The following is a 25,978-nucleotide window of genomic DNA, read 5'->3' as shown; positions in this document are numbered from 1 at the left end:
GTCTTTATACTTTCTTGAACAACAGGGGTTACAATAGCGATTTTCAAATCAGTGTCACACCTCTGTGACAAGGGAGCATTAGTCTCAGAGATTTTCTCTATGATGGACCTGCATGTTCAATGTTTCTTAAATCAGTGATCAGATGTGTTATGTCATTCTGGGCAGGTACATGTTGAACCTTGAATTCCAGGATCAGAGGTATGAGCACTACCACTGCACCACCAAAGCCCTCCATCTAGAAACAATACCCTCTTGGATCTTCAAATTACTAGTGCAGTGACAATACTGCGACACTATCCTTTAGGGTTTCAACACAAACTTCAGAGGATAGTTTTGATCCGTCAAACACTGGGTTACAGGCTCAGCGTACTCCAGTTGCGCCACAGTACCGCGTGTTTCTTGTTCCTTGGTCACCAGAACTTGGCACGAGTATTCAAGGTGCACTCTGACCAGAACAGGGTGGTAGCTCATTACCTCTCCGTGAGTGCTGCTTGGCAATGAGTTCATCAAGATTAGTGTATACCCTCAGAACTCATTCCGTTCCATCCTCAACTACTTCTGCGCTTCCCCGGATTATTCAAGAGTGAAATAAATAGTTGTTCTCCTGTTGATTTGGAGCCAACGGGAAGAAGTGATAACAGGGGGGAGAAAAAAAATGGTTATTGTACCCTGTGGACATTTGGTGGCGGTACTTACATGCAAACAGGAGGCTGGGCCAAATGAACCTGTTGGCCGCCGACATGCGAAGACAGCAGTTACCTGTACTGCACCGGGAAATTGAAAACCTGGCCTAATTGGTGCATTATTTCCACCCCCACCATCTCTCTCTCCACATCAGGTTTCGCAATGCTTGTTTGAACAGCAGTCAATTGTTTGGGTTGGCAGTCGAGTGGTGAAAGATGAGGTGAGCGGGGGCTATCTCTCTCTCTCTCGTTCCGTTTGTTTTTTGCTGCGGCAGACCAAGGGAGCGAACCAAGTCCGGGATCACCCAGTGTCGGGTCCCACTGCGAGTGAGTCGCGGTTGCAGCTCCTTCCTTCCCCAGGAGCACCCCCCACCGAGCGCGGGCACCTCACTGACTGACCTCCCGTCCACCGGAGCCCCCATGGACAGCTCGGAGGGGGCGAGCCCGCCGCAGAAAGGGCTCAGGATGAGAATCGGCCGCGTCTTCCAACGCAGCAAGTCGGCGGGTGACCAGGAGGGGGACCAGGACACCCCTGGAGCCGGCGGCAGCGGCTGCAGTCAGGAGCCGGGCTGCCCTCCTGTCTCCCAAGTTGGCGGCGGGAGGAGGAGGAGGAGAAGTTGGGGGAGCTGGAGACGGAAGAAAAAGTCCAACGAGCCTTCGGTGCTATCGACACCTCTGCTAGCCCCGCCGAGAAGCGACATGTAAATATCTTCTTTTACCTCCCTTTTTAAAAAAAAACAAAAATGCTGGGGCATGTTAAATATATGTTAAATATATACTCGCCACTTCTAGCCATTAATTGCAGTTTCTTTCGGGAGATGTGACCCCCCCCCCCCCTCTGTCACACACCCAGGAGTTCTTTATATGAAAGCTGACCGGTTGACCTGGTGACTGTCATCCTGAATAACTCTCCCCTCATTCCCAGCCAGAGGAGCATGTCCTGAGGTTACAACACGTGGAATGGGACGGGACAGCACAGTGTTGTTCTCATGTATCCCCAGGACTGCATTCTCTGTAACATTTAAAAAGTGTCCAAATGTAAAAGTATCGATGCTAATCAGGACCTGCTGCCTGATTAGGGCTGATCTCGGATGAAGGATCAGCCCTATTCAAAGTACAAGCAGCGGAACTACCCAGCCTTCCATCCCCTCTCCCCGCCCCCCGCAACCTGGGGAAATCTAATGACTGAAGAGATTATCGCCGCCTCCTCATTCATGTCAGCGCACTGTAATTACTGCACAGCAGACCCACCAGGCTGCACGGTTCAGACCGCCGTGAGGTCAGCCTCAGGTTGTGGCTGGTGATGGATCATCAACCGGCGCATCGGCTAGGGTAGGCATCACGACTGAAGGGAAAATCGCCAGGTTTCCGAGACTGTACTCCTACGCCATTCCGTACACCAGAGGGGCCGTTGTTGTTCACAAACAATGCTTTTTTTTTCCCTTGGAAACCTCAGTGGATATTGGTTTCCCGGTGATGTAGCTCCATCGATTTCCAACGATTTTCCCCCATCCATTTTTCTGAGAGAGGGATTTTCCCTTTTAAACAGACGATTTTGTTATCCGTTGTTTTACATTTATTGGATCGAGGTATGTACACAGTCTCCGCCAGTGTCCTTCGGGTAATCGAGGTTCCTCTTGGACATGATTCCTCTAGATCTCACAAACATTTCAAACTTGCCCTGCATTCTGAAAGCTGCGGAAGTATTACCAGGCCCATAATTTGGAAAGCTGCTGAGTAGAGTCTGACCGCTGTCCGAAACTCCACCTTGTCTGAACTTTCCTAAACCTACTCTGTGGCGCGCAAACCTGTCCAGTTGTACAGTTGGGGACTTATTGGGGCTGTTAGTCATTTGCAGGTGGTAAAAGAGGGGAATGCCTAAATTGGATGTCGTGCTGATGGATGAGCTGTTTAAAAGTTCCGCTGAACTCCTCACCACTGAGCTTCTGCGTTGGATCCAAGGGCTGGCTGATATTGCAATAGTTCCCTGTGGTCGGGTACTGTATCCCCTGCTTCTAAATCTGCCGGAAACCCACCCTCACAAACATAAATGTCCCCATCTGTTCTTGCCAACCTGGCTTCTCATTCAAGATCCATTGAATGTATTGTTGTCTTCCAAATCTATGCCCTAATTTCTGCAAATCCGCATTCAAATCTCTAATCAGTTTTCTAGCCCTACTAGAGCATTGAAATGGGCAAAATCAAAATCACTGTGCCTATGGCGCACTGTCCCTTCTCATTGTTCTTGCTCCCCAGCCTGCACCATTGGATTTGTAACCTAGAGGCACTGGCTAATGCTTTGAGGAGATGCATTAAAATCCCACCATGGTAGAATTTAAACTCACACATAATGAAATCTAGAATTGAAAGGTGGTCTCAGGATGAAAGCTGTCGCTCAGTGTAAAATCCCAGCTGGTTCACCATGTCCTTCAGCAAAGGAAATCTGCTATACTTAGCCAGTCTGGCTTTTGTGAATCCTGACCCACAGCAATGTGGCTGTTCCCTAACAGGCTTCTAAAAGGGCTTAGCAAGCTATTAGCAATTAGGGATGGGCAGCAACTGTTAATCTTGCAAGTGAAACCCACAAACCAAGAATTAATGAATATCAACCATCCTTCTCCAATGTCTCTTTTCTAATATTCATCCTGAGGGAGGCTCACTAGATTCTACTCTTAGCCATTCAGTTATAGAGTCATAGCGATGTACAGCATGGAAACAGACCGTTCAGTCCAACCCGACCAGATATCCCAACCCAATCTAGTCCCACCTGCCAGCATCTGGCCCATATCCTTCCAAACACTTCCTATTCATATACCCATCCAAATGCCTCTTAAATGTTGCAATTGTACCAGCCTCGCAGCTCATTCCATACACGTACCACCCTTTGCGTGAAAAAGGTCTCTTTTATATCTTTCCCCTCTCACCCCAAACCTATGCCCTCTAGTTCTGGAATCCCCAACCCCAGGGAAAAGACTTTGTCTATTTATCCTATTCATGCCCCTCATAATTTTGTAAACCTCTATAAGGTCACCCCTCAGCCACCTATACTCCAGGAAAAACAGCCCCAACCTGTTCAGCCTCTCCCTGTGGCTCAGATCCTCCAACCCTGGCAACATCCTTGTAAATCTTTTCTGAACCCTTTCAAGTTTCACAACATCTTTCCAATAGGAAGGAGGCCAGAATTGCATGCAATATTCCAACAGTGGCCTAACCAATGTCCTGTACAGCTGCAACATGACCTCCCAACTCCTGTACTCAATACTCTGACCAATAAAGGAAAGCATACCAAACGCCTTCTTCACTATCCTATCTACCTGCGACTCGACTTTCAAGGAGCTATGAACCTGCACTCCAAGGTCTCTTTGTTCAGCAACACTCCCTAGGACCCTACCATTAAGTGCATAAGTCCTGCTAAGATTTGCTTTCCCAAAATGCAGCACCTTGCATTTATCTGAATTAAACTCCATCTGCCACTTCTCAGCCCATTGGCCCATCTGGTCCAGATCCTGTTGTAATTTGAGGTAACCCTCTTCGCTGTCCACTACACCTCCAAGTTTGGTGTCATCTGCAAACTTACTAACTGTCCCTCTGGTGCTCGCATCCAAATCATTTATGTAAATGACAAAAAGTAGAGGACCCAGCACCGATCCTTGTGGCACTCCACTGGTTACAGGCCTCCAGTCTGAGAAACAATCCCCCACCACCACCCTCTGTCTTTTACCTTTGAGCAAGTTCTGTATCCAAATGGGTAGTTCTCCCTGTATTCCATGAGATCTAACCTTGCTAATCAGTCTCCCATGGGGAACCTTGTCGAATGCCTTACTGAAGTCTATATAGATCATATTTACTGCTCTGGCCTCATCAATCTTCTTTGTTACTTCTTCACAAAACTCAATCAAGTTTGTGAGACATGATTTCTCACACACAAAGCCATGTTGATTACCCCTAATCAGTCCTTGCCTTTCCAAATACATGTACATCCTGTCCGTCAGGATTCTCACCAACAACTTGCCCACCACCGAGGTCAGGCTCACTGGTCTATAGTTCCCTGGATTGTCCTTACCGCCCTTCTTAAACAGTGGCACCACGTTTGCCAACCTCCAGTCTTCCGGCACCTCACCTGTGACTATCGATGATACAAATATCTCAACAAGAGGCTCAGCAATCACTTCTCTAGCTTCCCACAGCGTTCTCGGGCACACACTGATCAGGTCATGGGGATTTATCCACTTTTAACTGTTTCAAGACATCCAGCACTTCCTCCTCTGTAATCTGGACATTTTGCAAGATATCACCATCTATTTCCCTAGAGTCTATATCTTCCATATCCTTTTCCACAGTAAATACTGATGCAAACCATAGGCAGACAATCTGCTGCCTTCTCTTCTTGCCCCTGCTCCTTTGAAAGCTGCAAAGATCTCCCCTTCTATTTCTCATCTATGTAATCTTTCAATAACTTCTGTCTTACTATCAGCTTCCAAATGTACTGACATTACCTGTCTACTACCTCTTGTAACTCCTTCACTGGTCTGTTGTCAGCTGCTTATTTAATATCCAGAGTTGGATGTGCTGCAATTTCCTAAACTCAAGTATTAGGAAGACTGTAGCCATTGTCTTTAACTGCCATCACAAACCTCCATTCAGTGTCATCAACTTCATTTCACTCCTATATCATTTTGGGCCTCAGATCTTGCCAATATCTTCAGCTGATCTAAAGATTGGCCAGACTCAAACTCACACTAAATCCTTCTTGTACATCTCCATTGTCCTACCTCAATTCACTGGTATCCCAGTATGGCAAATTTAAAATCACAGTCCTGCATTCAAATCCTACCAAACCCCTCTCTCTCTGATAGCTCTGCCATCTACCAGTCTTGGAACTCTCAATTCATAGAATCCCAACAATACAGATGGAGGCCATTCAGCCCATCAGGTCTGCACCAACCCTCCGAAGAGTATCCCACTCAGAACCCCCTCCCACCCTAACCTTGTAATCTTGCATTTCCTGTGGCTAATCAACCTAACCTGCACATCTGTGGACATTATGGGTAATTTAACATGGCAAGTTCACCTAATGTGCATATCTTTCACTGTGATCGGAGCACCCAGAGGAAACTCACACAGACAGAGGGAGAACAAGCAAATTCCACACAGTAACCAAAGGCTGAAATTAAATCCTGGTGCTGTGAGGCAGCAGTGCTAACTACTGTCCCAGTGTGCCACCCCAGATCTCATACCCTGAACGGGAATAGAACACAGACTACTGTGGTGAGAGCACTGAATCCTAATTACTAGACCGCCAGGCAGTGTGATCACTTCTTCCTATCACCTAACAGTTGGTAGCCATGTCTTATCACGTTCCCAGTAGCTTAAAGTTCCTGTGAAACCTCTGCACTTCTACACTTCCCTTTCCTTCATTAATGCCCGTTAATCCCCAGCTGTTTGAACAGGTTTCTGTGTAACACGCCAGTTGTCTGTTTCTTTGATTCAGCATGCCTTAGGGTGCTGTATTAAGACAAATGCCGTAGATACCTAAGAGGCAACTTTTTCATGCAGAGCATGGTGACTGCATGAAATGAGCTGCCAGAGGAAGTGGTGCAGACTGGTACAATTACAACATTTAAAAGGCATCTGGATGAGTATATGAATAGGACGGGTTCAGAGGGATATGGGCCAAAAGCTGGCAAATGGGACTCGATTAATTTAGGATATCTGGTTGGTATGGACAAGATAGACCGAAGGGTCTGATTCCGTGCTTTACATCTCTATGACTCCATGTTGTTGACAGCCATCATGCCATATCTATCTTGTTGTCAACTCTCAATTAGTCACATACTGGGTCTCAAAATACTTTTAACTTAGGCTTGAAATTGTGACAGTTGAACACCTGATAAACACGTTTGTTTACATTTATCAGATTGCTCCACTGCACCTAATTTGCATATGAGGTTGCTGTATTTGCAAATCAACTTAACGTGAGCTGTGGAAAAGATAGCCCAACCCTCATATTTGACTGTGGAAGGTTGTGTCAACTTAACTGGAGGCTGAAACCTGATGAGATGCAGACTGTGGCTACAAATTTGTGCTTCAGGCAGTGTGGGAGAATTGATTTAGTTTAGAGATCTGTGTGCAATAAAACCTTCAGAATCAAAAATGTTGAGGAAAATATGTACTTGGATTAGCCAGACCTTGGTGGTAATATTGCAGCCCATTCGTCAGAAATTAACGGGTTCAGGTATTACTCTAGTGACTTCAGCACATAACGACACAAACCCTTTAACGCAATCATCAGTGTCACTCAGAAGAGTCACTGGACTTGAACCATTTACTCTGTTTTCTCTCCACAGATGCTGCTGGACCTGCTGAGTTTCTCCAGCAATTTCAAATGCCTGCAGTTACTTGTTTTGTTATAGCTGAGCGTGCATTGCTGGAGAAGTTGACTTGCAGATCCGATGCTAAACCAACACCTGTCTGTGCCATCAGGTGGAACATAAAGATCTGATGTGATATTTTGAAAGAGAACAGAGAAGGTTTCCTAGGGCTGGATAATTATCAGTGCACTGCAATTCCTGCCCAACCCCCGTGCTCTAGTAGCTTAAAGACTGCGTGAAGAGCCTGTTGCCCCTCCAGATTGCTGTCGGTTGTCGGCCATTTGATAGATAGTTGAAATGAAACAGGACTTGTGCTCTTCAGACTTAGGAAGCCCCACCTCAGCAAGCTATTGGTTAGTCATAGACTGGCAGATATCTAATATCCGCAGTTGGATCCAGTCCTGCAAGTGAGTCTAGCTTCTCATTGGGCCATTGTACGACTGAGAGGTGAAGAGGGAAATCTGGGTGGATTACACCTGCAGGAGGACCCTATACTAGGCCTGTTAAGAAATGACTACCCCATGCTTACCACCAGTTCCTTGGAATGGCATGGGTCTTTGTCTCCTGCTGCCAGTTAAATCATTGTGGTGGCAGGATGAGGCCCTTAAGTGGGCAATAATTGTTTCAATTGAAGATAATGTGGAAGCAGGCCATTCAGCCCATCAAGTCCACACTGATCATCCAAAGAGCATCCCATCCAGACCCACCCCCTATCTTATCCCTGTAACCCTGCATTTCTTATGACCAATCCACTTAACTTACATATCTTTGGACTCTGGAAGGAAACTAGAGTTCATGGAGCAAACCCATGCAGACACTGGGAGAATGTGCAAACTTCGCACAATCACCTGAGGGTGGAATCACATCTGGTGCTGTGAGACAGCAGTGCTAACCACTGAAGCACTGTGGCGCCTAATGGCCTGATGCTTATTCCTCTGCTTCTATAAAATTGAAGTGGTGGCAGGGCTGGGTGACAAGGCAGCAGTGACACTGTCTGCTTAATGTACCCTGTCCTTCATCTTCAAACCTGCTGTCAGGAGCATATTAAATATAGCCCAAAGTTTCTTTGCCTGTCTTCATGTATTAACCAACAGATAATGTAGTCAGTTCTTTTAATTATTATCTGTGTAAGCTTGTTGAGTGCAAATTGGCTGCCATATTTACTATATTAGAAACAAGACTGGACTTCAAAAATATGTAACTCGTTGTAAATAGTTTTGTGAAATCCTAAGACATAAAAGGCGCTAACCTTTATTCCATGGGTCTTCCCACTGGAAACAGCTGATGCTGAATATATTTGCATGTACTGTATATGGTGGACTTATGCATTGTGGAGGGAGCGAATGTTTCCAATGACGAATAGGTCAAGGAGGTTGCATTGTTCAGGATAGTGTTCAGTTTCTTGAGTTTCGTTGGAAGTGCACACATTCAGCACAGTGAGAAGTATTCACTCAGGATTTCTACCTTCTTGAGGGTGAACTAATTTTGGGGAGTCAAAGGAAATGCGAGAATTCTCGGCTTTTTACCTTCTCCTGCACCCATGATGGTTGGGGTGCGTGGCCCCTGTGCGGTGTGATTGTTACTTGCCATTTATCAGCTCAAACCTGAATATTTTCCAGGTCTTTTTGCCTGCAGGCACAGACTGCTTTGTTATCTGGGAGGCTGTGAATGAAACTGTGTGACTCCAGCTGATGTGATGCTTCAAGTGTGTAAATGCATGAGAGATTGATAGCAAAGCTAAGAGTCCAGAGGATCCAAGGAAATTTGGCATGTTGGACCGACAATTGATTGAATGGCAGGAAGCAGAGGGTGATGGTTAAGGGGCGTTTTCTGACTGGAAGTCTGTGACCAGTGGAATCCCACTGGGGTCAGTGTTAGGGCCCTTGCTGTTTTGGTTTATATAAATTTGAATTTGACTTGAATGTAAGAGGATTGATCAGTAAGGTTGAAGACAAAACAAAAATTGGTGGGGAAATAAATAGTGAGGAAGATAGCCTAAGGTTATGGGAGGATAAGCTGATAAGATGGGTTGATCAGTGGCAGACAAAATTCAGAGCTGAAAAATGTGTTGCTGGAAAAGCACAGCAGGTCAGGCAGCATCCAAGGAGCAGGAGAATTGATGTTTCGGGCATGAGCCCTTCTTCAGGAATATCGATGTTTCGGGCATAAGCCCTTCTTCAAGAACCTACTGCGAATCCTCTTGCAAGGATGCCTTCCTTGAAGAAGCTCTCTTTCTCCCTTTACAAAACTCCAGCATCTGCAGTCCTCACTTTCTCCCAGACAAAATTCAGTCCAGATAAGTGTGAGAGGGACAGGACAAACAAGGCAAGGTAACATATGATTAACAATAGATCATGGGAAGCATTGAGGATCAGAGGAATTTTGGTATGCATGTGCACTGGTCCCTTAAGATAGCAGGACAGGTGGAAAATATGGTTAAGAAAGTAGGTAGTATACTTGCATTAATCAAGGCACAGGGTTTAAGAGCAGGGAGGTTATGCTGGAACTTTATGGAGCATTGGTTTGGCCACAATCAAAGGATTTTGTGCAGTTCTGCTTGTGAAATATTCTATACAGGCACTTTGACCAATTTATTACTCCAAGAACAAGTGTTTACCCAGCTGCTCATACTTTATCAGACAAACAAACGGCTTAGTGTTATTCCTTTTCATTCTGTCTCAAGCCCTCAGGTTTGTCACAGGGGTAAGTGAATCGATTGGGGTTGGCGTCCAGTCCCTCTAAGTCCAAGGTGTATCAGAAAAGCACACTAAATCCCTCTGAAATTCCAGGAAATAGGTCTTAACCCTTCTCGTGGCTAACTCTAAAATTTACCCAAGCTCTTGACTAACCAAATATCAAGTTCTGCGTTTGTTTGTCTTACTTTTCAAAACACCTGGTTTATGGCCCAAATATGGTCAATTGCCTGAATTCTCATTTGTTTTGTTAGATTTTCATTAAATCGTTATCTTTACTTTGGGCTTGTATCAGACTGATACAGGTAGTTACAAGGGACCTTTATCTGAGTATGTTGGAGGAGTGTCGGGGTCAGGATTATAATCATATTCCCTGTCCTGAACAGAATAACATGCAGTTTTATCCTCAACCGATCCTCAATTTGTCTGCTGATTTTTGTATGGTCCCAAAGCACTCTGGTCAGAGAGCTGAGACTTTAAAGTATCAACTAAGGTATTTAGAATGATCAGCATCCTGCACTTGTTGCTCAAGTTGTATTTGATGCAGTATTTCAAGCACTGCCTGGAGATCCTTCCATTTACTTTGCAGTTCCTGAGTCTGAATTGCTGACTCCTGAACCTAGCTTTCTGCCTTCTTAGCATTTTTGTTTGCTGTTTCAAATTGACTTTGATAACTTGAGAGGCAAACTATCTTCTTCTGATTAGCAATCTCTAGGAATTTAATCTTTCCCTTTAATTCTGTGATTTCCGATTGGAAAACTGCCCTTACCTGACACCTTCTAATGCATCAAGTTTCCATTTTAGCTCTGCAATTTTTAACCGTAATTCCTAATTTTCTGATTTGAGCTCGCTTGTCTCAGCATTTCTTTTTGTAATGCATACTTCACGTACCATGTTTCTGCAAAAATATTTAAATATTCTGATTAAATCTGAAAATTAGTACCTCTTTCCTGATCCATCCACTTGAATCCTGGCCTTCATGTGGGGCAGCCGCTTCTTAATTTAAGCTCAGATGGGATTTCTGAGAACACTGGGCTGGTAGGTTCAACTTTGGAGTAACTTAGTCACTTCTTATCGAAGCCCACCAAGGGACGCCAATTGTTGTGGGTAAATCACCAGAGGATATTTTTGATTTGGCCACTTATTAAGAAGTCTGACAGATAATCAAGTACTGAAATAATGGTTTAAACCTTATTGCATGTAGCAACCAAAATAAGACACCTCAAGTAAGTAAGTTAAAGCTCTCAATTCAACTTGGTTATTATCCGATTAATGGTGGAATTAAGCTATGATTCCAACCAACAATGTCTGTCTATGAAAGTTTCCAGGGTCCACTCCTTGCAGGATTGTTCTTCAAAGATCTGCTGCTGAATTCTTCTGGTTTATTGCACGAAAGCAATGTGTGCAACTGAATTTGGTAAGGCATTGTTACCAGGATTTTTGGGAATTTGTTTAGATATATTTGCTCCCACTGAAATCTAGACTGGAACTCCTTGTCTGCATTACAGAATGTGTGATACCAATAGAATGGATGCAGCCAACGTAATCTGAACATTAACCTCTTCAAAATCAATTTCTTATACAGTATCTCTCTCTAAACTGTTTCCCCCATATTAACTATTGTGTAGTCTAATATATACCAATTTTACATTTACTGCTTTCCCATCTGCCCCAGGTGTCTGAATGCAGGCAATCTGGTTATACTTTTCTCAGAATGTACTCTCTTCAGATTTGGATGATTGGTAGATCTCTTTCTTGAGGATTCTTGGCCATGGTTCTAATCTGTGGATTATTCTTTAGTCTCTTAGATTTCCTTTACAGATGGTGTTGTTCTTTGTGGGTGCTTTTGCAAATCCATTATCTTGAATCTGTGAATATTGGTCTGGCTCTCATGGAGTCGGAGTGCACTCAAATGCCTGGATTTATTGATTACACTGGTCTTCTTCAGTTGTCTCATGTGTTTGTTTGACTGGTAAACTAGACATTTTCAGATTCTGTAACTGAAAGATTGAGGATCACTCAGCACTAAGGCAGCACAGTGGCTCAGTGGTTAGCACTGCTGCCTCACAGCGCCAGGGACCGAGGTTGGATTCCAACTGTCGGTGACTGTCTGTGTGCACATTCTGTGTTTCCTGTGGGTGCTCTGGTTTCCTCCCATAATCCAAACATGTGCAGGTTAGGTGAATTGGCCATGCTAAAATTGACCATTATGTTCAGGGATGTGTTAGTTAGGGGTAAATGTGGAGGTATAGGGGAAGGGGTTTGGGCAGATTACTCTTTGGAGGGGTTGTTGTGGACTTGTAGGGCTGAATGGCCTGTTTCCACACTGTAGGCATTCTATGATTCTATGTGTATCACTGGCATTGACTGTTTTGGATCAGAAGACAGAGAATTGAACATTTCCATTAGTTCCATGAAGTCTGTCATTCAAAGGTGACAACATTAAATAGCTTTTCTCTGCAAATATAGATGATGTCACTTGATTCTTCCTTCATAAATTTGGAAGTATAATGTAGTTTTCAACTGATTGTTGACCAACTAGTTAAGGTGCAGTGGTTTGTTCCTAGACTTGTGTTTGGACAGCTGTTTACTACCATTGTTTCCTGGGTGGTTGTCAATTTCCTCCAACTGGGAGAAAGTGAGGACTGCAGATGCTGGAGATCAGAGTCGAGAGTGTGGTGCTGGAAAATCACAGCAGGTCAGGCGGCATCCAAGGAGTAGGAGAATTGATGTTTCGGCATAAGCCCTTCATCAGGAAATTTCCTCCAACTGTTCTGATAAAGTTGAGATCAAGATATACATGCAGGCTTAAAAAGGAAAGTTGGTTGTTTGCAAACAACATATACATTTTTGTGCATTACATTGTGGTCTAACTTGCAGCAGCCTATGCTTCTGACAGCTATTCCACTTGTACTATATAGTCTTATTTCTGTACACTGTAATTTCCGCTTCTTTAGCTGAGGCAATTTGTTTGATCGGACAGTCATACCTTCTCCTGTATCATGTACAAAATAAACAGGACCGTCATTGGTGCAGACGTGTTGTCTCTTTTGGTTCATCTGAATTAGTTCCCTTGGGAAAACCTTAGGTATCTCTTTGAATGCAGGTATTTTTTATAACGATAGTGAGTGTTCTACTGTGTAGACTTCATTTATGTGTGAGCCCCAATAGTTACATTGTTCTCAAATTCTTTCTTATTGCTGTACATCTTCTACAAATTAATGATAAATTTACAAATGTAGCATTCTTTACTGATGATTGGACATTGTCTGTGCCTGTGAGCTCTTCTTGACCCACAGCACAAAGACTTTATTTTGCATCATATAGTTAGGCTTGTTCTCCAGTAGACTTGTCACATGCCTCTTTAGAGTGGCAATGTGTTATCATGTGAATATACTCTGTTGCCTCCTTTTGCACTGCTGCTACCAAGTGGTATTTTCCCAGATCATTCACGCATGGTAACTTGTGATATTTGCCACCTCACCAGAAATGTGGTACTGGGAGAGGGTTGTTTAAGGTAGTTCACTGCCACAAATCCTCATTTGCTTTGGCTCGGCACTATCTAGTGGTTAGTTGTGGAGAATATGCCACTTCAGAGTATTTACAGAAGAGGCACTGTTCTTTGGTAGCAAGAAGGTTTATTGCATGATAGTAATAAATAAAATTACATTTGATCAGGCATAATTATGAGAATCACAGAGAACTGCTCCCTCTGAAAGCTAGAGTAGCACTGCTTGTCTTTATGTGTATGCTATGTGTAGGCATTGATTAATTTAATTGATTGATAGCATTGACAGTGTTTTCTGTGGAACTCAAGGGATTGGGGTGAATCATCATATTTTGTGATGTGCTCAGCTTTATTTGCCAATATTAAGAGTCTGCTCCAGCAGGAATTGAGAGCTGACTCAATCCTCTTCAGGGAGATGGAAACAGAACACATGTGCAAGGCACAACTATCTGATCCAGATCACAGGGGGATGTTTGGTTACACCATGCTGTTAAACTATTGTACAAATAAGTATAAGGCAGTGTAAATTAATTCTCATCAAACTAAGGTGCTCAGCGTGCTTAACAAGGGACAAGCATCAACAAACCCAGTGACTCAGTGGGTAGCACTGCTGCCTCACAGTGCCAGGGACCCGGTTTGATTCCAGCCTTGGGCGGTTGTGCGGAGTTTGCACATTCTTCATGTCTGTGTGGGTTTCCTCCGGGTCCTCCAGTTTCCTCCCATAGTCCAAAGATGTGCAGGTCAGGTGAATTGGCCATGCTAATTTGTCACAGGGATGTGTAGGTTAGATGCATGAGTTAGGGGAAATGTCGAGCAATTGAATAGGGGAATGGGTCTGGGTGGGATCCTCTTTGGAGGGTTGGTGTGGACTTGTTGGGCCAAATGGCCTGTTTCCACATTGTAGGGATTCTGTGATTCACCAGCTATGATGCCATGCTTTCAAAGCAGATATCAAGTGTGTGCAGAAGGAATGTTCTCTGCCTCTGCAGCATTTGCAAGGCTTGCTTTATAGAACAGTGCAACCGTCAGTTGGATGAACATCCAGTTTGTGATGGAAAGTGAAGCCAGCAGTATGGGTTCAATTTCCACACTGGCTGAGGTGACTGTGAAGATCCTACCTTCTCAAGCTTGCCCCTCCCCTGAGGTATGGTGACTCTCAAAATTTGGGACTTCATGTTGAGGTTGTACAGGATGTTGGTGAGGCCACTTTCAGGTACTGTGTCCAGTTCTGGTCACCCTGCTGTAAGAAGGATATTAAATTGGAGAGGGTTCAGAAAAGACTTACCAGAATGTAACCAGGATTGGATGGCTTGAAGTATGAGGAGAGGCTGGATAGAATGTGACTTTTTCTCCTGGAATGTAGGAGGTTGAGGGGTGACCATATAAAGGTTTATAAAATCCATGAAGGGCATAGACAAGATGGCTAGTGTACGTCTTTTCCCTAGGGTAGAGAAGTTCAAAACTAGAGGGCCTATTTCTAAGGTTACAGGGAAAGATTTAAATGGGACCAGAGGGGCAACCTTTTTACACAGGGAGTGGTTCGTATGTGGAATGAACTGCCAGAGGAATTGCTGGATGCAGATACAGTTACAATTTTTAAAAGGTATTTGGACAAGTACATAAATAGGAAAGGTTTAGGGGGATACGAGCCAAATGCAGGCAATTTGGGACTAGTTTAGGTTGGGAAACCTGGTTGGCATGGATGAGTTGACCGAAGGCTGTTTCTGTGCTGTATGACTCTAGTCATCTCTCTCTAAAGAAAGTGTCTCCCAATGGTCACCTGGGACAATGACAACCTTACCTTATCTTTATAACCTCCAGAGTAGGTATGGTTAAAGAAAGACCAATACTCTAATTTCTGGGACTTTTAGCTCTAGAAATAATGATTTTCTCATTAAAAAAAAGTACTCATAATGCTGATGTCACCTTCCATCTCAGTACCAACTGTCCCTTAATTTGAGGATAATGTGTACCCAGAATCATGTGTTTCTGGGTGATCAACCAGAGATTATAGGCGAAAGTGAGGACTGCAAATGCTGGAGATTAGAATTGAGAGTGTGGTACTGGCTTCAATTCCTGATGAAGGGTTTTTGCCCAAAATGTCGAATTTCCTGTTCCTTGGATGCTGCATGACCTGCTGTGCTTTTCCAGCACCACACTCTCAAACCAGAGATTCTAATTCACTTTGCTACTATTGACATTGGTGAAATAGGGAATGTGATATTACAGACAAAATTTAGGCAGCTCCAATAGAAAATTAATGAGCATGACCTCAGAAGATGTAATCCCCTGAACACTCCCAGTACCATGCACCAGCCCATGCAGAGGTAGGAGGATAAAACAGATGAAAGTGCAGCTGGAAAGATTGTGTAAGAGGGGGGAGAGCTTCAAATTCCTTGGACTAGCTCTGGGGAAATGGCACCTGTATAACTCAGACAGGTTGCAATTGCATAGAACAGAAACTAAATTCCTTGCAAGGTATTTTGCTGGTGCTGTTATTCGAAGGGAGGCCCTAAGCTAGCTCAGCAGGGGCATAGAAACCAGCAGCGAATATTAGAGAGCAATACCAGGGTGCACAAAATAGATGGAGAGACTGATAAGAGTATAATAGACAATAGTAAATTAATGGGTAGAGTTGAAGTGAGGGAGAAGTTAAAAGTTTTCCTGTTAAGGTTACACAGCATATACATGATTGTATGGGGTATAGTGAATAAGATTTGTAAATTATGGGTGCAGGTTGTCTTGTGAAATTCAGTAAGTTTGTCGAACAATAGTAATTATATTCTGTTAGCACCTTTTTAAAGAAATGAAATATCTCTGCAGTATTGTAAATCAAAGTATGACATCAAGCCATTTAAAATATTAAGTCAAAGAGGTATGTTTTAAGGAGTGTCTTAAAGAGATTGGGTAGTTTAGGGTGGGAATTCCAGAGCTTCGGGCCTAACCAAAATAAACTGGAGATAGTCAAGACTCCAGTATTAGAGGAACCTAGTTACTTTGATGGTTATAGGGCTAGAAGCAATTGCAGAGATTGTGATGAGTGAGGCCATTGGCATTCTCTGCTCCATTAAACCCCAGTTCCTAAGTTTTGTTTGCAAACAGTGTTGTTGGCAAAAGCAGAAGCTTCTCAGCTTAGTGAGGAATTCTTAAGCAAAAGCAAAAGGAAAGTCCACATGCAGCTCAGCAACTGAACTCATGTCCACATCAGGCTGAAACTAAAGCTCTGATTCCGAGCTATAAATGGAAAAGAAAAAGAAAATGACCAGAAATAAATTTTGAAGCTACTAAGCCACTCAATCAAAATAGCTAGCGAAATGATCCCGTAGTCATTTACATGCCCACGATTTAAGCAATTAATGATTGTGCGTAACATTAAAAAAAAGTTTGTGTGCTCCACAGCAAACTATAAGTATTAACAATGTAGATGAATCCACCTCAACATTTCATTACTCAGAAGTTGTTTCAAGTGGATTCGGAATCATTATTTGTAAATCATTCAAATCTGATACTTAATGAAATTTACCACAAGGAATACTGAAGTAATTGAAAGGCCACATTTTGTAATAATAGGCAGGATTTTGAAATCAAAAGCCTTGTTTTCCTAACCAGTGTGTATTATTGAGTTGCTGGACAAGGGAATTGCAGCTGATGTGGTAATACTTTTGAAAGCTTTTGGCCAGGTTCCATACTGAGGATTAATAGCTAAACTACAGTCACTGAACAAGCGGCAAAGTATGATGCTAAAGTTAAAAGAAAACATGTCCTGAGCAATGTGGAGGGTTGTATGTCCTGGTGAACGTATATACATAGGAAATAGAGTTTAATGTAGCACTCACAAGGAATCCAGGCCAGTTGTAGTTCTAAGGTAAAACTGGGTTAGAAGACTGGGCTCAGGGTCCTGAGTTGTTGGTGGCAGGGGAAGGAAGGGAACATTGACATGGAGCAGCTTTCTCTTCATGACTTGCAATGACTCTTGATTGTGAGATAGGACGAAAAATGTGTTTTCCAGAAATTTCAGCATTTGACATGCTTTAAACATTACCAAATGTCAGAGAGGGATTTTTTTTTTCCCCTTTATCTTTCCATGAGATATGGCCATCACTGGCAAGACCGGTGTTTGTTGTCCGCCTCTAAGTGACCTTGAACTGCATGGTCATTTCAGAAGGCAATGAAGCGCATTCTATGGGTCTGGATTCACATAGGCAAGACCAGAAAATATGGCAGATTTCCTTCCCTGAGGGTAGCATGGTGATTCAGTAGTTAGCACTGCTGCCTCACAATTCAATTCCACCCTCTGGTGACTGTCTGTGTGCAAATTCTCCCTGTGCCTGTGTGGGTTTCCTCTGGGAGCTCCGGTTTCCTCCCACAGTTCAAAGATGTGCAGGTTAGGTGGATCAGCCATGCTAAAGTGCCCATAGTGTCCAGGGATGTGAATGCAAGGTGGATTAGCAAGGATAATGCAGGGTTATAAGAATAAAGTAGGATGTTCTTCGGAGGGTCGGTGTGACTTGATGGGCCAAATGGCCCACTTCCACGCTATAGAGACTCTATGATTCTATGGTAGCAGGGAACCAAATGAGATTTTGCAACAATTGACGATTATTTAATTGTCTCTGGTTTTCAATTCCAGATTATATCAATTAAATTTTAATTACACCAGCTGCCATGGTGGGATTTGAACATTGTGCCCTCAAAGTATTAGACTGGGCCTCTGGCTCACTAGTCCAGTGACATTGCCATTATGCCATGTCCCCCATTACAGGCCACAGGTTTCCTTTTGCTCCACCAAGATCAAAAACCTTAGCTATTGTGGGGATGGTTGAAGTGAATGCAGTTCCCCTTTTGTGGGATACCTATTTCTTTTTGAGGTGACAGAGGAGGTGGAGCTAGGGGAGCTGAGGGCCGAGTGGTATTATTGCTGGTCGATTAATCCAGAGACCCCTAAGTAAAGATCTGGGCACCAGCTCCGAATCTCACCATGGCAGATGTGGATATTGAATTCAATAAAAACAAATCTTGAATTAAAAGTCATGAATCTATTGTCAATTGTTGGAAACACCCCCCTTCCATCTGGTTAGAGAAGGAGACTGCCATCCTAGTCTGGCCTACAGATAACTCCAGACCCACAGCAATGGGTTGACTCTTAACTGCCCTGTGGATAAGTAAGGATGGGCAATAAATAAGAGGTTGACTTGCAGTGAATTTGTCAAACAGCAGCAGTGAATGGGCTCCCATCTTGCTGGTTACTGGGACAGCTATATTTGCATAGGCAATTTGCAATGGACATTCTTCTTTGAGTGTCAGTAATTAGGAGGAGCAAATTCTCCTAAAAGGAGCAAATTTGTGATATGCTTAGTACAGATTCTGCTCAGGAATACAAATTTTAGGAAGGACAAGTGAATATTGTGCTATAAATCTCTAAAGGAAAGAGGCGAGTTATTTCTTGATAACTTCACAGAAATACCTTGTCTTGCCACATTTGGGCTCTGTGTGGTTGCCGACAGAAGTTACCAGGGGTGACAAGCTTCTGCAAAAGCAGGAGCAGTCATGAGTACTGTTTACAATGCTGGAACAAGCTGCTATTTTTCTATCAACATTATTTTGACACATTAAGACTGAAAATCTGCTACTTTAAGTTTTATTACAGGTGCAATAAGTGTAAATACCACACATCATTTTCATAGAATCATCAAATCCGAGAGTCATACAGCAAGGAAACAGACCCTTCGGTCCAACCAGTCCATGCAGAACATAATCACAAACTAAACTAGTCCCACCTGGTGCAGCTGTCCCTCCAAACTATCCTATTCATGTACTTATCCAAATGTCATAGAGTCATAGAGATGTACAGCATGGAAACAGACCCTTCAGTCCAACTCATCCAGGCTAACCAGATATCCCAACTCAATCTAGTCCCACTTGCCAACACCCGAAACATATCCCTGCAAGCCCTTCCTATTCATATACCCATCCAGATGCCTCTTAAATGTTGCAATTGTACTCACCACCATCACTTCCTCTGGCAGCTCATTCCACACATGTACCACCGTCTGCGTGAAAACGTCGGCCCTTAGGTCTCTCTTATATCTTTCCCTTCTCACCCTAAATCTATGCCCTCTAGTTCTGGACTCTCCGACCCCAGGGAAAAAACTTTGCCCCTCATAATTTTGTAAACCTCTATAAGGTCACCCCTCAGCCTCCGACGCTCCAGGGAAAACAGCCCCAGCCTGTTCAGCTTCTCCCTATAGCTCAAATCCTCCAACCCTGGCAGAATCCTTGTAAATCTTTTCTGAACCCTTTCAAGTTTTGCAACATCTTTCAGATAGGAAGGAGACCAGAATTGACGCAATATTCCAACAGTGGCCTAACCAATGTCCTGTACAGCCGCAACATTACCTCCCAACTCCTGTACTCAATACTCTGACCAATAAAAGAAAGCATATCAAATGCCTCCTTCATTATCCAATCTACCTGTGACTCCACTTTCAAGGAGCTATGAATCTGCACTCCAAGGTCTCTTTGTACAGCAACACTCCCTAGGACCTTACCATTAAGTGTATAAGTCCTGCTAAGATTTGCTTTCCCAAAATGTAGCACCTCGCATTTATCTGAGTTAAACTCCATCTGCCACTTGTCAGCCCATTGGCCCTTCTGATCAAGATCCTGTTGTAATCTGAGGTAACCTTCGCTGTCCGTTATACCTCCAATTTTGGTGTCATCTGCAAACTTACTAACGATACCTCTTATGCTTGTACCCAAATCATTTATGTAAATGACAAAAAGTAGAGGACCCAGCATCGATCCTTGTGGCACTCCACTGGTCAAGAGCCTCCAGTCTGAAAAACAACCCTCCACTACCACCCTCTGTCTTCTGCCTTTGAGCCAGTTCTGTATCCAAATGGTTAGTTCTCCCTTTATTCTGCTTCTCAGCCATTGGCTCATCTGATCAAGATCCCATTGTAATCAGAGGTAACCTTCTTCGCAGTCCCACTACACCTCCAATTTTGGTGTCATCTGCAAACTTACTAACAATACCTCTTAAGCTTACTTCCAAATAATTTATATAAATGATGACAAGTAGTGGACCTAGTACCAATCCTTGTGGCACTCCACTGGTCACAGGCCTCCAATCTGAAAATCAACCCTTCACCACCACCACCTTCTGACTTCTACCTTTGAGCCAGTAGAATGGCTAGTTCTCCCAAATGGCTAGTTCTCCCTGTATTCCATGAGATCTAACCTTGATAACCAGTCTCCCATGGGGAACCTTGTTGTTCGCCTTACTGAAGTCCATATAGATGACATCCACCACACTGCCCTCATCAATCTCGTTGTTACTTCTTCAAAAAACTCAATCAAATTTGTGAGACATGATTTCCCATGCACAAAGCCACATGGACTATCCATAATCAGTCCTTGCCTTTCCAAATACATGTACATTCTGTCCCTCAGGATTCCTTCCAACAACTTGGCCACCACCGAGGTCAGGCTCACCAGTCTATAGTTCCCTGGCTTGTCCTTACCGCCCTTCTTAAATAGTGGCACCACGTTTGCCAACCTCCAGTCTTCTGGCATCTCACCTGTGACTATCGATGATAAAATATCTCAGCAAGAGGCCCAGCAATCACTTCCCTAGCTTCCCACAGAGTCCTGCAGATTTATTCACTTTTATGTGTGTCAAAATATCCAGCACTTCCTCCTCTGTAATATGGATATTTTTCATACATTCCCTACATTCTATTTCCCTACATTCTATATCTTTCATGTTCTTTCCCACAGTAAATACTGATGCAAAATGCTTGTTTAGAGTCTTTCCCCCATCTCCTGCGGCTCTACACAAAGGCCGCCTTGCTGATCTTTGAGGGGCCCTATTCTCTCCATAGTTACCCTTTTGTCCTTATTGTATTTGTAAAAACCCTTTGGATTCTCCATAACGCTATTTGCCAAAGCTATCTCATGTCCCGTTTTTGCCCTCCTGATTTCCCTCTTAAGTATCCTCCTACTTCCTTTATACTCTAAGAATTCACTCAGTCTATCCTGTCTATACCTGACATAGGCTTCCTTATTTTTCTGAACCAAACTCTCAATTTCTTTAATCATCCAGCATTCCCTATATCTACCAGCCTTTCCTTTCACCCTAACAGGAATATACTTTCTCTGGATTCTTGTTATCTCCTTTCTGAAGGCTTCCCATTTTCCAGCCATCCCTTTACCTGTGAACATCTGCCTCCAATCAGCTTTCGAAAGTTCTTGCCTAATACCATCAAAATTGGCCTTCCTCCAATTTAGAACTTCAACTTTTAGATCTGGTCTATCTTTTTCCATCACTAATTTAAAGCTAATAGAATTATGGTCGTTGTAAATGTACCCACATCCACCACATCCTCAGGAGGTTCATTTCAAACATGAACCACGTCCTGGGTAAAAAAGTTTGTCCCTTTTCTTTTAAATCTCTTTCCTCTCACCTTAAAAATCTGCCCCCTAGTCTTGAAATCCCCATCCCAGGGAAAAGACAACTAACATTAATCCTAATTATACCCCTATCAACCTCCAACACTCCAGTGAAAAATGTCCCAAACTATCCAGCCTTTCTTTGTAACTCAAACCTTTCATACCTGGCAACATCCTTGTAAATCTCTTCTGAACCCTCTCTGGCATAATAATATCCTTCGTATAACTGGGCTGAGGGTTGTATAAGTCTTGCTCTTGTTTGTTTTACCAAAATGTAATACTTCCCATTTATCCAAATCAAATTCCATCTGCTATCCCTTAGCCCATTGACCAAATTGATCAAGGTCTCTTTCTAGTGTTAGAAAACCTTCTTCACTGTTCAATATACTACCAATTTTGATGTCATCCACAAATTTACTAACCATGCTTCCTATATTCTCATCCAAATCCTTTATACAAATGATAAACAAAAGCGGACACAGTACTAATCCCTGTGGAACACTGCTGGTCACAAGCCTCCAGTCTGAAAAACAGTCCTCCACCATCATCAACTGTCTCCTACTGTTAAGCCAATTTTCTATCCAATTGTCAAGTTCACCCTGAATCCCATGTGATCTAACTTTACTAATTAATCTAACATGCGGAACCTTGTCAAAGGCTTTATTAAACTCCAAGTAAATAATGTCTACCACTCTGCCCTCATCAGTCTTTTTGGTTACTTCCTCAAAAAACTCAATCCTGTTTTAAGACAAAAATGTGAGGAATTTCTTCTGTCAATGAGTGGTGAATCTGTGGCATTCTTTACTGCTGTTAAGGCTGCTATTAAATATATTCAAGGCTGAGGTAGACAGATTTTTAATCAGTAAGGGTAACACAAGTTAAAGAGAGGAAAGTGGAGTTGAGGTTAATCAGATCAGCCATAATCTCTTTGAACAGTAGAGCAGATTTGATGGGTTTCTTCTGCTACTTCATCCTAGTGGTTAATAAAAGACAATGTTATTTCACAAGGATTAGCTTCAGCCTGGAAAATTTTGGAGAAGGCAATGTATTAAATTGGTTGTAGAGGAAGCCTATATAAATGACAGAATGGACTATATGTAGTTGAGGGCAATGGCCTTTTTACATGCTGTATTTATTTGCAATTCTATGTAATGTGCCAAAATTTCCAAATGTCTTTAAGATGAAATGAGAAACTCTTACAAATTCGAGCCACAAAAAGATATGGAGTTATATTGGCACTGGCAATGGAGTGAAGCAAAGAAGGAACTAGGTTGCAGAAGGTGGAGACTGAGTATGTGGGTAGCACCCAATTCCTGTTCTTATAAAAGGTTGGTGGTGTTGCAGTCATAGTGCACAAAGCAAGCAGCAAGCAACAATTCAGATCTTGCTCAGCGAGTTGAACAGGGATTGTGCCTGATTTGATCAAAATAGAACGTTATGTTACACAATGATAAGAGTGATAATGAGATTCAGAATAAATAAAAGGCACAGCCTGTTCCTCCCCTTGAAGTACTAGATATGGTCAATTTCATCAAGAGTACTTCATGTTACATTAATGATCTACTTTAAAACTTCCCAAGATAACACACGCCTTTTGAAATAGTAAAGTGTAAACTTTTGGAGAAGGCATTAAACTAAGGCCCTGTCTGCTTTGCTTACTTCTGAGAGGTTCTTCACTCAAGTTGACCAAGGTTGGTAGAATGATAGGATGGTTATAGCAAAAATAAAAGACTAATTTACCCTGTCATGTGCCTGTGGACTGTCTGCACAAACAATTCATCTAATCCCACAATCCTACCCTTTCCTCTGTAGTGTTGAGAGTGTGTTGCTGGAAAAGCACAGCAGGTCAGACAGCATCCGAGGAGCTGTCTGACCTGCTGTGCTTTTCCAGCAACAAAGACTCAACTCTGATCGCCACCATCTGCAGACCACACTCTCTCCTTTCCTCTGTGTATGTTTATCTTCACGTGCTTATCCAATTTGCTTTTGAAAGCCATGATAGTACCTACCTCCAGCACACGGTCAGGCATTCTCCTAGCATCTTGGGATCTTTTGCTGAGTAACTTATGCCCTACATCCAACACCTAAAACAGATTAAATGATCAATTTCTCATTATTTGAAAGAATTTGCAGTGTGAAAATTAGTTGCTGATATGTATTTACAACACTTCAAATCTAGTTGATTCGGAAGCATTCTGGGGTACCCAGTAGCACATAGAAATTCTAGGTATTCTCCAAACGAATACAGTTTAATTCATATTGCAGGTTCATAGTTCCTTGAAAATAGAGTCACAGACAGACAAGGTAGTTAAGAAGGCGTTTGATATGCTTGCCTTTGTTGGTCAGCATATTGAGTATAGGAGATGGGAGGTCATGCTGCGGCTGTACAGGACATTAGTTAGGCCACTTTTGGAATACTACGTTCAATTCTGGTCTCTCTGCTGTAGAAAGGATGTTCCAAAACTTGAGAGGGTTCAGAAAAGATTTACAAGAATGTTGCCAGGGTTGGAGGGTTTGAGCTATAGGGATAGGCTGAAGAGGCTCGGGCTATTTTCCAGGGAGCGTTGGAGGCTGAGGGGTGAACTTATAGGAGTTTATAAAATCATGATGGGAGTAGATAGGATGAAGAGCCAAGGTCTTTTTCCCCAGGTAGCAGAGTCCAAAACTAGAGGACATATGTTTAAGCTGAGAGGGGAAAGATATAAAAGGGACTTAAGGGGAAACTTTTTTTACGCTGAGGGTGGTGCACGTATGGAATGAGCTGCCAGAGGAAGTGGTGAAGACAGGTGCAATTACAACATTAAAAAGGCATCTGGATGGGTACATGAATACATTGCGTCTAGAGGCATGTGGACCAATTGCTGCAAAATGGGTCTAGATTAATGTAGGATATTAAGACCATAAGACCATAAGACATAGGAGTGGAAGTAAGGCCATTCGGCCCATCGAGTCCACTCCGCCATTCAATCATGGCTGATGCGCATTTCAGCTCCACTTGCCAGCGTTCTCCCCGTAGCCCTTAATTCCTCTAGACAACAAGAACCTATCAATCAATATTGGGTCAGGATGGACAGCTTGGACTCAAGGGTCTGCTTCCATGCTATACATCTCTATGACTCTAGACAGGATAGAAGTTGAAAGCAACATCTAGAGGTCATGGCAATGGATTTTACCTTCTTTGACCCCAGTAGTGACAGGACTAAGCATTTTCTCTTACTCAAGGATGTCTTCACCACTTCTTGCAAGCTGTTCCCACTCATGTCCAAAAGGTATCTATTACAGCCAAAGTGGTAGTACGTGATTCGAAAACAAAAATTGCTGGTGAAATTCTGCAGTTTTGCAAGGTATACGGCATTGCCAAGAGCCACATCAGCCCCTATTATTCAGAGAGTAATGGACAGTGTGAATCATTCAACCCCATACTCTGCATGACCGTCAGCCTTGCCACTTAAAGTAAATGAAAGTGGCTTGAGTACCTCCCAGAGCTGGTTTATGCTTCTGATAGCATAGTCTCCATAGTCTATTCGATAGTCTCCTCCGGTCATTCTCCACATCTTTGGACAAGAATCAGCCCTTCCCGTGGACCATCTCCTTGGGCTCACTGCACTTTCTTATGGAGATGGCCAGGACAATGAGTGGATAGCCAAGCTTCACACAAGGCTGAGCTACACCTTTGAGATATTGTCCAAGAGAACTGAGAGCAAAGCATTGAGAACAAAAACAATGACTAATCACAAAGCTGACTGGACTGACCTTCTAATCAGTGCAACTAGCCCTGCTGTATTTCTCCAAAATCAGCATATTGAGGTTGAAATAAGATACAGAATTTGTAGTTCCTGAACCGCACAGTCATCAAGTGGCTGGACACGTGGCTACACCAATGTTTGAACCAAAAGCTGGAGGATGGCCTCAGAAAATGGGAGTTGCTTGAGGCTGAAGTCTGGTGATTGACATGGAGAGAAGCAGCTCAATTTGTGGTGTTGTGGAACATGAAGTGGCAATGTGTAATGGCTTGAGTGAAGTAGAGTTGAATAGCAATGTAGAAAATGAATCAACAAATGCTGTCAGAACTTATTAAACCCAGAACCCCAAAATGCGGATCCACTATAGAATCTGGATCCCTTGGAAGGTACCAATATGGATAAGATGCTGAAAAGGTCTTCTCAGGCATATGACATCCGTATCCTTACCTGTTGCCCAGATCAGCTGCATGATCTTTGTACTGTTGGTGTGTTCAAATCTTGCATTAAACAAGGAACTGCATGGAATAAT

General features: G+C 43.1%; 1 protein-coding gene across 2 annotated transcripts in view; it reads left to right on the top strand.

Moving 5' to 3' along the window:
* Positions 1 to 740: 740 nt before the first annotated feature.
* Positions 741 to 25,978, top strand: part of crybg1a (crystallin beta-gamma domain containing 1a) — a 209,140-nt gene continuing 183,902 nt past the window's right edge. Inside the window, exon 1 of one of the 2 annotated variants that reach the window (XM_072552693.1) lies at positions 741 to 1,384. In XM_072552693.1, the coding sequence (XP_072408794.1) occupies positions 1,104 to 1,384 (281 nt within the window). In that variant the 5' untranslated portion in view covers positions 741 to 1,103. Of the gene's footprint in view, positions 1,385 to 1,971; positions 2,016 to 25,978 lie in introns of those variants that run through there. The other variant, XM_072552698.1, reaches the window with a different exon arrangement.

Source organism: Chiloscyllium punctatum, chromosome 3 (genome assembly GCF_047496795.1).
Source record: "Chiloscyllium punctatum isolate Juve2018m chromosome 3, sChiPun1.3, whole genome shotgun sequence".
Classification (NCBI taxonomy): domain Eukaryota; kingdom Metazoa; phylum Chordata; class Chondrichthyes; order Orectolobiformes; family Hemiscylliidae; genus Chiloscyllium; species Chiloscyllium punctatum.
Note: the sequence above shows the minus strand (reverse complement) of the source record. Positions and strands in the feature narration are given on the sequence as shown.